The following is a 12,753-nucleotide window of genomic DNA, read 5'->3' on the forward strand; positions in this document are numbered from 1 at the left end:
TCGGCCTCAAACGTCATTACGATCATTTTATCCAATCAAAAATTGTCTAATATTTGTCAATTTCATTTCCTTATCATATGCACGTTCGCGGAAAAATATTTCTACTTTTGTATGAAAGTTGCAGCCGTTTCACAATTTATAAATTTTGTCGTTAAACTGTTCGAAAAATACTACAATAGTAAAATAAATTATTTTGTGGAAAATAGCGTTATGTTCTTATTGGAAAAGATGGTTGTCTGATACAAGTTATGCATTGTTTGTGTTTTTCAATTAAAAAGAATTCAGTTTCTGCGAATCCACATATTGCAAAAATATATCGGATATTATTGAAACAGACCAACTAGTTTTGATCAGGGTTCGTGAAAAATTAATCATACCACAGTTTGTGACTTCAATTAAAAATGGGTATAAAGATATGCTTGTTGCTATGGTTTTGATTTTATAACAAAAATTGGGAAAATAAATAAATTGTCATATTCGATTGAAGCCTGCTAAACTAAGAGTTGAAACGCTTCACACTGATGGTAATGTGTAGATGTATGTTTACGGTGGATTCCCCAACCTTGATAATTGTAAGCACATCAATACGAAAATTTATAAGTAATTATTAATTCAAATTAAGAGGAGAGGGGTGGCAAATTGAGAAGACGTTTTGCTAGCTTTAGAGATAAGAGACGTGCTATTGGAGATAACAAGAAAATCGCTACGAATAAGCGGAAGTGTTCATAGAAAAATAATAATTGCTGTCAATGACATCACAAGTAGCACACCATCAAACCTAAATACGGTGGTGTCAATATAGTGGACTACTTTCACAGACATTAAAAGCCAGTATCTATTCTGTTTGCAACAGTTCTACTTTGTGCTATAGTGCTTTACATACATCATTAAAAATAAGTAAACTAAGTTAAAATAATTATCGCACTGGTAACATCTTGAATGATTTGAAGCATTTTTAATTGTACCGTCAGCAAGGATGGCCGGTGGCGTTGCTTCCATTTCGCAGGGTAGCTCCGAAAACCGTGCTAACCCAACATGCACAGTTTGTTCATCATCAACATATTCTCGTAATGCAAACAATGATAATTTTCTGCAAATCATACATTCCGAAGCGTTGTTGAGGGGCCTTAATGCGTTACGTTCTGCGGAAAAACTGTTCGATGTTTCTCTGATTGTGGAAGGACGTATATTTAAGGTATGAACAATTTTCTGCCTCTTTTCTCATTTAACAAATGTAAACTAAACTGGATACAATTAATATTTAAACCTCGTTTATTTAGGCTCATCGTGTTGTATTGGCGGCGTGTAGTGATTATTTTTGCGCCATGTTCACGGATGCCATGCGTGAAGCTCATCAATCTGAAATAAAACTGAATGGTATAAACGCTCACGGCATGGAGCTGCTGCTGGAATATGTCTATACGTCAAAATTGGAATTAGATCGAAATAATGTGCAAGATGTTTTATCTGTATCGACGCATATCCAAATGAAAGCAGCCATCGACGCCTGTTCACATTTTCTTGAGTCACAAATTGATTTGGATAATTGTGTTGCAATCGCTGCGTTGGCGGACTTGTACTCTCTGGAACCACTCAAAATGAAGGCCTACCGCTACATGTGTTCACGACTCGATGAGTTTGCGCAAACACCGGATTTATTAAGTCTCACATTGGATCAATTTGAACATGTACTTGCTTGTAATTATCCAGTGGATTGCTCAGAACAAAGAGTTCTCGAAATTGTGCTGGAATATTGTTTAGAGTCTGACTTAAAGCCAGAGCTGACACGCCGTATCTTCGGAAAGGTACAATTTCATCAAATCGGTGCGTGTGCGCTGAATGCCATTAAGTCCAAATGGAATGCAGAACCTGAACCGAACTCGATTGCATCTGCCTACTATCGGATATTGAAAGATGAAATGATTAAGCAAGAAATGTTGAAGTTGCGATTATCCGATGTTTATGCAGATGATTTACTTTCCGCGGAGGTGTTAACGAACACCCGTGGCATGGAGTTGGCCTTAGTAAAGATTGGCGGCTTCGAAACAAATGGACTAACAAATCGTATCAGTTGTTATCTACCATCCAAAGGGAAATGGGAGAGCCTTACCGTTATACCACACATCGAACAATGTACGTGTATTATTAAATTTTCCCGGAAGAACATAACAGCTTAATATTTTTTCGTATTTTTATATTATTAGGCAACTATGGTACAGCAGTGCTGGGCAATGATTTGTATGTGGTAGGTGGCTCATATGATGTTTGTCTCAAGGAGTACATACATCCATTTGGATTTCGCTACTGCCCCGCCAAGAACAAATGGAAAAGTATTGCGCCAATACAAGCGGACCGTTGTCGTTTCTCCCTGAATGCCATGGGTAGTCATTTCCTATATGCGGTGGGTGGAGTTTGTGAGCTAAACGAAAATGATGGCGGCGCCGAACTGTGGGCACACGATATGACAGTTTCGAATTGTGAACGTTACGATGCGAATACCGACCGCTGGGAATACCTACCCGCGTTGTCGGAGAATCGCAGCCAACATGCGGGCGTTGTCTTGGGCGATCAGTTGTATATATCGGGTAGGTGGAATTTTATACAGCTATAAGTGTTTGTAAACATGTTTAAGTTTTTGCTTAATACCAATGTAGGTGGCATTGACCGGCACATTGTACTTGCCTCACTTTGGAGATTCGACACGAAATCTAACACATGGCATAAACTCTGCCCAATGCCAACACCTCGTGCCGACCATGTCCTTATTGTATTCGATGGTCGTATTTATGCGTTTGGCGGTTGGTATGAGGATCCAGTGACTGAAATGCGAGTATTAGCTGATGCGGTAGATGTGTATGATGTAACAACCGACCAATGGATAACAGAATCACGAAATCCAATGCCTAAGTATTACACCGGCGTAGCAGCCGTCAAGCGAAAAGTTTACTTTATCGGCGGCTTACTCTCAACGGCAACCATCAATCGCGCCACATCCGCGGTACAGTCCTACGACTTGGACACAAAGCAATGGGCCTTCAGTTCGGAGTGGGAGTATCCAAAAGAGGTGTGGGAAAGCACTTGTGCGGCTTTTTATGTGCCACGGGAACGTGATAATGTAAAGTACTACTGGGACGATGTGTGAGCAAACAGCAATTTATTTAATATTGGTAGTCAAGGAATAAGGATATGTGTTTAAAGCTTATTCAAAAAAATAATTGAGTGAAAAATTGGCACTAATTTTTTTTATTTATTGCAAATTTTAAACGCTTTTATAAAACTTACCCCATGAAATGAATTGTTTAACCCAAGTGAAATTATAATAGTCAAGGTACTTAAAAACGTAGAAATCAAACTGAACTGAATGTTTCGAAAATAATTATGCTTTATATGTATGTGTCAATATAATATGAATGTATATGAATTTGTGATTTATAGCGTTGCTGGTTTCGTACATATGTATGTAAATATATTTAAAGAAAAACACACGAAATCCAAGTGCAATTTGTTCAGAGAGCAAACATCGAAAATAACAAAGAATCTCAAAATTAAGCGTAAAAATTTGTCAGTTTTTTATAGCATAAAACATTTTTGAACATTTTGTTGCGAACTAAGAAAATTTGCTCGTGGTACATTTTATTTTTTACTGCCTTTAGTTTTTATCCTCACTCATTAGAATTTAATGTAAGCGTCTATTTTTAGTTTTTTTATATGAAGAGAATAATAACGGCATATTACTAACATACATACATAAGTAATTAATATTGTATTTAATTGTTATTAACTCTTTGTCATTTTTATATTTTTATAATCCTGGCAGGGCCAATTGAAATAATTTCATTTCAAATATGCAAACTTATCACATGCACTTTGATAATATGTGTGTATGTACATATGTATATTTACATACGCACTTATTGAATACGTAATATAATTGAATTGAGCAAAAAGCGAATTATATGAAATATTAAAGGCTTTTAAATTGTTTTTTATTGCATGTAGTACTATTTATTAATTTTGTAAAAAATGAACTATGAATGAATTTGAAATAAAAAATTGCGTTAACATATATTTGTAAAAACAATAAAAAAAACAATTATTTTAAAATAAAGTTATTAATTGCTAACGGTAAGTATGATAAGTAAAATACAGAAAAGCTTTATACAAGGAATGTCCCGAAAGTAATAGGACTGAGCCGATTTAAAAAAATTTATTGAACAAAACCGTTACAATTCTTTAAAAACTTTCAAAATGGGTTCCCTCTCCCTCGCGTACCTCTGGTCTAACGAACGCTGCATTTCCGACTTGCACCGCTCACAGAAAAACGTCGCGCAAAAATTTTTGTCCTGACTCTCCAGGTGTTCGGAGACAACTGACCAGCCGTGTGCAACGAGTGCCCGCAAGACAGTAACTACCTCTTTGCATGCCCAGCTAAATCTTCACATCTGACACTCCTTTCCCTATGGGCGGACCTCGCTGAAGCTGCACGTTTCCTGGACTAACCGTTGGATGACCTCGAAGACAACTTATTGATCCTTACCATTTTTCCGCTAGAGACATTATTCCATCAGTGTAAATCGAAATTTTGAAATTTCCAGAACGGAAGCGAACGAACCATTGTTGTGATACACGAACTGATACGAGTACAGCATCGTCTTCGTAAACTTCACAAATTTCATTGGTGGCTTGCGTGGGATTCTTCCTTTTTTATACAAAAATTTCAAAATATAGCGAATTTTTTCATTATTTTCACTAATTTTTGAACAGCTGTAACTTATTTTCAACTTCCCTGATTTTTTTTTTGTTAAATGAAGCTTAAAATCTCACCTTTCTGACACTATATGGTATGACACAATGCGATTGGTATCACTGAATTGGTACGACTGCAACGATATCTCTTGATAAAATACGAAAAGACTTTTTCGACTACCCAATATATAGAAAATACTTTTGATATAATTATTTTGAAACTTATATTTAAAAATGAATAAATTTTTAACCCAAAACTTACCCTTAATTTCACGCAAAGAAAATCTTCTGTCAGCTGATCTCTTGCTCAATGACAACACTCCCAAAAAACATTAAAAAAATCGTATTTCAATATATTTTAAATATACAGATGCAGCAATTATTTATTTTGTTGAAGGTATGGCTTCTTACAGTACCCGATTACAATTTTGTTTCAGCTCTAATTTCAATTTCAGCTTTAAATACAATATATAGGGTTTGTCTGTTTGCATTTACTTTTCACATTTTCTTTTAAATTTCAATTTTCAATTTATACACATATTTTCTGCTAATCCAGTGTCTGTTTTAGTAAATATTTCAACCCTAGTAAATACTTTCGAGGTAACACTCGAGTGCCTACTGCTTCCCTACTATTTACAAGCAGGGGCCGGCGCTTTTGTATCTTGTAGTGGTCACAATGCTTCACAACATTTTAGAATTTATTTGTCTTATTTTTATATATATATATTTTTTTTTATAATTTATATTTTCATATTTTTTATTTTTTATAATTTTATTTTTCAATACAGATTTATTTGAATAAATTCTCATTATTTTTAGAAGCTACTGCAGCTACACATGAAAAAGCTTTGTTTTTATTGTTTTGTATTTTCTTTTCTTTGATTTTGTACGCTGTTAAATTGCTTAAAATATTTTACAGATTTGTGTATGTGTAAGCCGAAAGCGCTGAAAATTTGCTACAAATATATTTTTTGTTAAAACAATTTTTAATTTATAAATATTTTTTCGTAAAATTCATAAAAAATCAAAAATTCATAAAAAAAATAATATCGTCGGTACATATTTGGTTGCGTTGAATATGTTCGCTTATTGCTTCAATAGCAGTTAGTTACTTAAAAAATATGGCATTTTTAAGCATAAAGGCTTTTAATATAACAAAAAATAATAATTTTCGAACAAAAAATAAATTTCAAACAATAATATTATAATAATTATATTGTATAAATTATATGTAAAATTATGTTGTAAACAAAATTAACTGTTAATAAATATGTATTTTTCATGCAGTGTATAAAAATATCGAAATATTTAAAATATGAACACTTTCAAGAGAGCTTGACTGAGGAAAACGTTCACTTCGTATCAAATCGTGTGATCGTTTCTTAGAGTAGCGCTGCACTGTCGCAAATAAGTGTGTGACTTTTTATCGCTTCTTAATTACTGCGTTTTTTTTATTATAAAAATTAGTGGTATTCGAAGTTCTTGTTCATTTTTGAATTTTTTATTTCAAATAAATAGCTTTTTTTTTTGAATTTTTAGTAAATTGATTTTTAATAACGGTCTCTTCATTTAAGTATGAAACTTGATAAAACTGCTTTTTTCAGCATCAAAATAGGCAATTTTGAAACCAATTAATTAGTATCATAACAAAATCAAAGCCATTAATTCTTTTTGCTTCAGAAAAATTTAATAGAACCGAAATTCAGTGGAGCTTTTCCATTATTTTCAACAATTTTGTATGTCTATGTCCTCACCTAAAATGCAAAATAACGTAACATTACTTTTCTGTAATGTGGAGGAAAAGCAATATAATTGAAACCACTCATATCGATTTTTTTGTTTTGGTTATAAAGTGGTTATATAACGGTTATATATCGGTCATAAGTTTACAGGCGAAGGAAAAATGTCATAATTGACAAACAAAATTTGAGTTTTGGTTATAAAGTGGTTATATAACGGTTATATAGTGGTTAATATGCACTCATATTGAAAAAAATTTGAGTTTTGGTTATAAAGTGGTTATATATTGGTTATATATATCTGACAGCGATTTTCGAATTTTTTTGATGATGCATTGTTTTTCATTTTAGGTGAGTATATAGAAGTTTTTTGAACAAACAAGACCACAATATGGCTTAAAATCAAAAAAATGCTCCAAGTTTTAATTTTTTTATAAATTTAAACTTATGAAACGAGTTCGCCTTCGCTTTAAGAAATAATATTGGTTTCACTGAAAAAATTTTTGTTTTTAATGATTTGTGTTTGAAAAATACCGTTATTAGAAGCTCGAAGTTTTAATTTTGTTTTATAAATTTAACTTTTGATACGATTTCATCTTCGCTTCAGGAAACTTCAATGAAAAAAATTTTATTTAAAAATTTTATTTAAAATTTTTTTTGAACAAATACCGTTACTAGAAATGAACGAAGCTTTATTTTTTATAAATGCAAAATTTTGAAATCGTATAATCATAACTTTAGGAAATTATAATTCCTTTAAATGAAAAAAATTTTATCTAATTTTTTTTTTGGAAAATACTGTTACCAGAAGCTCGAAGTTTTATTTTTTTTTATAATATACGACTTTATCTTCGCTTTAAGAAATAATAATTGTTTCAATAAAACAATTTTTATTTTTAAAGTTTTTTTTTTGCAAAATATCGCTGTAAAACCACTTGTTTTGAAATTTTTTTTAAGTTACTTTTTAGAAAAATACCGTTACTAGAAACTGCAGCATACGCTTAACGTCATTTATTGAACATTAGCCACAATTAACAGTTATAAAAGATGGGCACATACTAACGCCACAACTAAAATCATTAAAAATATAATAATAAATTGAACAATTAATTTAGCAATAAATTAGCCTTAATAACATCTTGTGTATGTTAAACATAGTCAGCATACACGTACATATGTATATTATATAATTAAACACATATCACATTCAGAAACTTTTCAAAACACACTGTTGAAAGTGCTTAAATTGCCTTTTGTTCTATAATTCGGCTAAAAATTCATTAACATTTCATACACATACACATACAAATACAAAATACATAACTATAAACATATATATAAAACTAAAACAAGTAACTTAAACGTTTAAGAGGACTAGCGTCGATGAATTGCAATGAAATTTTGTCTTATATGCTTTCATTAACCGTTATGCAAGGTTGCCTTTTGAGCGGTTTTTGGGATTTGAATTCTTTGTTTGTTTGGCTGTTGGCTGTTTCTAGTTTTTTGTTCTTTCATTTCGCTACATAAATATAATATGCAATATTTTCGATATACATACATACATACATATATCTTTTGTTTATAAAATAAATTAAACTACATAAAATAACTAGTGTGCGTGCGGAATATAGTTTTCTTAAGACTTTTCTAACGTCGCATATATTTTATGCGCGCATTTCCAAATGCAAGCTACATTGAGGCATTTTTTGAAATAAGCAAAGCATTTGCAAGCCAATCGTTCTTTACAGTTATATGTAAGTTATAGCAAGCGTGTCTGTATGAAATTTCAATAAAATACAATTTCACTTAAATATTTTTGCACTAATTAAAATTGCGGTTTCACACCACTTTTTTGTTCTTTTTTTGTTTAATTTTTGGTTTTCCATTATTACTTATAAACATTTCTGCTTTGCATATGGTCGAAAGTTGAGTTTGTTCTTCAAGGGTTAAACATATCGTCTGTATGTAAATGCATCTTATATATATATAAATAAACACATACATATTCATTTACTTGTATGTGTGTATTTCGACTCGTTTTAAGTTGGCTGGTAGATTGTGACACGAGCGTTGCTACGATTTGGACAGTCACAAACAACAACAATTACACGTAGTATAATAATATGTGGCAACTACATTTTAGCCAAAATATAACTAACTGTTAAGAGAAAGAAAAATTTGCTTTACATTTGTTGTTGTAGTGTAAAAGATTATTCCCGAAACAGTTGAGGGGGAGTTGAGGAGCGCCTTAATTCAACATTTTCTCTAATTCTTCATACATAACCACATATACAAGTATATAGTATATGTACATATGTACATATGTACATATGTACTTTATAACCATGCAACTGCATATACATACATAAGCGGTTGTTTTTGTTTACATATATACATATGTACATACATATACATATATACTTCATATTTAACTATTTACATGTATAGTGCACTTTAGGCCATCAACAACTCCTCGTGCAGTCCCTCAACATCCAGCGATTTGTTCGATTTGAACATGTAGTTGCTATCGCCTTGGCTGGATCCTTGCGATTTCGAACTCGAGGTCATGTTGAAGAGATCGTCGAGGTCCTCACTGCGCCGGTAGCTGTTGGGAGACAAATATAAACGTACAGTTAGCTATAAACTGGCGCATAAAAATGAAAAGCTTATTTTGTGATTTAGCTAATTTTATTTTATAAGTACATAAATATGTAGGAAATGATTAGCGTACTTTCGAATTTGCTACGCTTCTTTAGAAATATGTACGAGTATGCATACATTTATGTGTGGGTGTAGCTTCAAGCAAAACAAAATGTTCAATTCGCTTATTTTTTTTATACTCAATGCATTCATTTAAGGACTCCAGATATGTATATCTAATTATAACGGTAATTTATAGTTCTCGAACTAGATATACAGATATTTATTTAGTCTCATTCTTTTCTTTTTTAAACTAAAACCTATTTCAAAGTTCTATCTATGCGAGAAATAATAAGGCCTTTCTTCTTCTTTTTGACTTGAAGATGAAGAGTTCGAATGGAAGATGGACCCACATCATCTGGTTTATTGGCTCGTGTTAACATGTGACATGGTGCAACCTAAAGAACCTTAACAGTATTGTTCACTTATTTTTTTTTTTTTCTTACACAGACTTGACACCGAGATACCACAACTATAAAAGAAAAGAGGTTGAGAAGCTGGCTGACATGCGGCGACTAACGGAAGGTTTCAGTACAAAGAACATACTCTTATAGGACCCATAATGTTGATCTAGTGGCTGATGTTCAAAGCATACTGAAGTAATGGAGGGAACACTTTTCAAGCCTGCTAAATAGCATTGAAAGTGTAACATCTAGAGATGGCGAACCCCAATCCCCAATCGATGATGATGGAATAGATGTTCCATTGCCAGAATATATGAAGGTTCGAATAGCAATTACCCGTCTGAAGAACAACAAATTGGCGGAAGCTGATGGATAGTCGAGCTATGCAATACGGCGGCGAAGAACTGATAAGGTATGCAAGATTTGGTCGGATGAATCTTAGTGTGCTCTGCTCAATCCACATAATGAGGGACCCTACAATCTGCGCCAATTACCGTGGGATAAGCCTCCTTAATATCGCATATAAGGTCTTATCGAGCATAGTGTGAGAAAGACTGAAACCCACCGTCAACAAACTGATTGGACCTTATCAGTGTGGCTTTAGATCTGGAAAAACTACCAGATTTTCATCATGCGCCAAGTCTTGGAAAATATCCGTGAAAGGAAGATCGACACACCACCTCTTCGTCAATTTTAAAGCCGCCTTCGACAGCATGAAAAAAAATTGCCTCTATGGAGCTATGTCTGAGCTTGGTATCCTCGCAAAGCTAATACAGCCGCGTAAACTGAGGTTGAGCAACACCAAAAGCTCAGCCAGGATTGATACTAAGCGAGGCCGTCCAATACCAAGCGCTACTTTGTATTGAAAAATAATTCCTCTCTCGACGAACAAAGACCACACTCTACAAGTCCCTGATCATTCCCGTCCTGCTACCGACTATCCCGTAGTTGACGGTACGTTGAGCTGTACGATATATACGGCGACATTGACATAGTTCACCGAAACAAGAGGCTAGGTTATGTTGTCCAAACGGAAGAAAACAATTCAGCTTTGAAGGTTTTTAAGAAGTGAAGTTTACACATTTTTGAGAACCATTATCGACAGATTAATTTAATGCTAAGATCGGTCTTAGAAAAGGATAGTATAAATCATGACTGCTACTAAAAAAGTTGGAAGAGATTGTTGCTTAATTGAGAAAAAAAAAACACTTCAGACATTTTTTATTGAAATAAAATATTAAAGGGCAATCATCAACAAAATATCTTTACTATTATTATGTATTACTCTGAAAGATGCCACCAAGAAATACGTTGATTTATGAACCGTATACCTATCATTAGGTTGAAGCGAACTGCAAGAAATAGTGTATGTATTAAGAAAGTGCTTATGATTGGTGAAAAGTGAACTCACAGCTGTGGTGACCTTGGAAAAAGAGGTGTGCAAGTTGAACGCAAGGGGGACACTGACAGTCTGGGGATTGAAGAATTGTGAATAGTTGTCGGGACAAAAGACAAGAATGTTATGGACTAGTGCTACATACATACATATATTGAGAACATGTATATTAATATACATACTATGTGTAAATAGAACAGACAACTTTGGAAGACGTAAATTTGGATGATTTCGAAACATGAATAAGACGTGTCACATCCGCTATGGCCAATATATAAGTATGTGGTATGAAGTTACAATATGTATGTATGTATGTATGCATTTTGGACGTCACTTCCATAACATTTATTTTAATGCACAACAAATTTGTATTTTAGAAATATGAATTGCACTGGACAGTAAAGTTTGAGAAGGCGGATTTAAAGGTAGTTAATATTAAAATCGATAGAAACCTTTTTCAGTGAGTAATTTTCTCAAGTTTGTGTTTTAAAAACTTTTTGTTTAAACGAAAATACATTGACGGCCATTGTTTATGTCGCGCAGTGTGCGATTTGGTATGTGTCCATCTGAAAAGCCAGAACCAGTAATATTTACAACTCCGTTTTAATATTAAATGCAAAAATATTTGCAAAATGAAAGCAGCTATTTTTATACCCAATACATAAATGCAAAGAGGTATTACAAACATTTTCAATTGTTGATTCCCTAAATAACGAGATACATATGGTTTAAAATTATGGGAAAGCAATAAGTGAGGAATTATTAATTTGAAGTGCAACGAAATCGATGCATAATCATCGTGCCTAACTGCTAGCTATGTTTACTATATACTTATATAATTACTTTGTACTATTTTTGAAAAGTTGGAGAGTAGCAAATCGAACAAGCAACTGGTATAAATTAATGTAAGCGATTATACCGCTTTGACTAGGTATTCACTTGCATTTTTTATTGTATTTGACAGCATTACAATCGGTCAGTTAAATTTTCGTATAAAGTATTCGTTAAATTGTCCTTTCTTTGCATTGGGTATATATGTACGGTTTCGACCGAACAGAGATTTATATCCCTATTTATTTATTAGTAAATTATTGAGTAAACAACTCGGATTTAGGTGATTTTGGGCATTCAAATGCATTAAATTTCTAGCATACGCTTTTTAAAAATTATTTTAGAAAATACTCACTCAATTTTCAAACCAGCCGAAACAAAAATCTGTGCCCCCAAAATAATAAGGTTAACTACATATTTTGATATAAAGAATATACTATACGTCGAACAATTCTAATTCCTTGTTAATTTTAAAAACTTATATATAAAACTCTTTTATTTGTATGTTTTTTAGAACTTTCGAATAACTTTTCAGCTTTCACCTAAATGGGCAAAACGAAATTATAAAATTATATAAATATAACGTCAATATGAATAACTTAAAGCTTATTCAATTAATAAATATTTTTAAATTTAGTATAACTCTTTAGGTCTATAAAAAATCAGTAATTAAAAACGACATTAAATTGATCTCAAGAGACAAAAACCTTCATAAATATGAAATTTCTGAAATAAATATCTTTAAAATGTTACCGCAGTCAATTTCAATTACAAATGATTCTTTTTTCTTTTAAATCCGTGCTGACCAGTAAGAATTTTTTTGACCACCGTTCCCACCCGGATGTTTTATCCGGACAAGGACAGTCAACTCGGCAGACTTCTGCCGCTACCGAATTCTGGCCCTAAAAACTTACACTAAAATTAAAATTTCTGTTAT

At 32.6% G+C, this 12,753-nt stretch overlaps 2 protein-coding genes across 6 annotated transcripts in view; one reads left to right on the forward strand and one right to left on the reverse strand.

Moving 5' to 3' along the window:
- Window positions 1-35: 35 nt before the first annotated feature.
- Window positions 36-3,187, forward strand: LOC105225903 (kelch-like protein 26). The gene is made up of 4 exons (XM_011204578.4): window positions 36-1,195; window positions 1,281-2,133; window positions 2,205-2,585; window positions 2,655-3,187. The coding sequence occupies exons 1-4, from the start codon at window positions 977-979 to the stop codon at window positions 3,140-3,142; spliced, it is 1,941 nt and encodes a 646-aa protein (XP_011202880.2). The 5' UTR covers window positions 36-976; the 3' UTR covers window positions 3,143-3,187.
- A 1,915-nt stretch (window positions 3,188-5,102) lies between these two features.
- LOC105225902 (kinesin-associated protein 3) overlaps window positions 5,103-12,753 on the reverse strand; it is a 48,489-nt gene continuing 40,838 nt past the window's right edge. For 3 of the 5 annotated variants that reach the window (XM_049455745.1, XM_049455747.1, XM_049455748.1), the window contains one exon: window positions 5,103-9,090. In XM_049455745.1, the coding sequence (XP_049311702.1) occupies window positions 8,940-9,090 (151 nt within the window). In that variant the 3' untranslated portion in view covers window positions 5,103-8,939. Of the gene's footprint in view, window positions 9,091-11,437; window positions 11,552-12,171; window positions 12,359-12,753 lie in introns of all 5 variants that reach the window. The other 2 variants (XM_049455746.1, XR_007422682.1) reach the window with 2 other exon arrangements.

This window comes from Bactrocera dorsalis, chromosome 4, assembly GCF_023373825.1.
Source record: "Bactrocera dorsalis isolate Fly_Bdor chromosome 4, ASM2337382v1, whole genome shotgun sequence".
Lineage (NCBI taxonomy): Eukaryota > Metazoa > Arthropoda > Insecta > Diptera > Tephritidae > Bactrocera > Bactrocera dorsalis.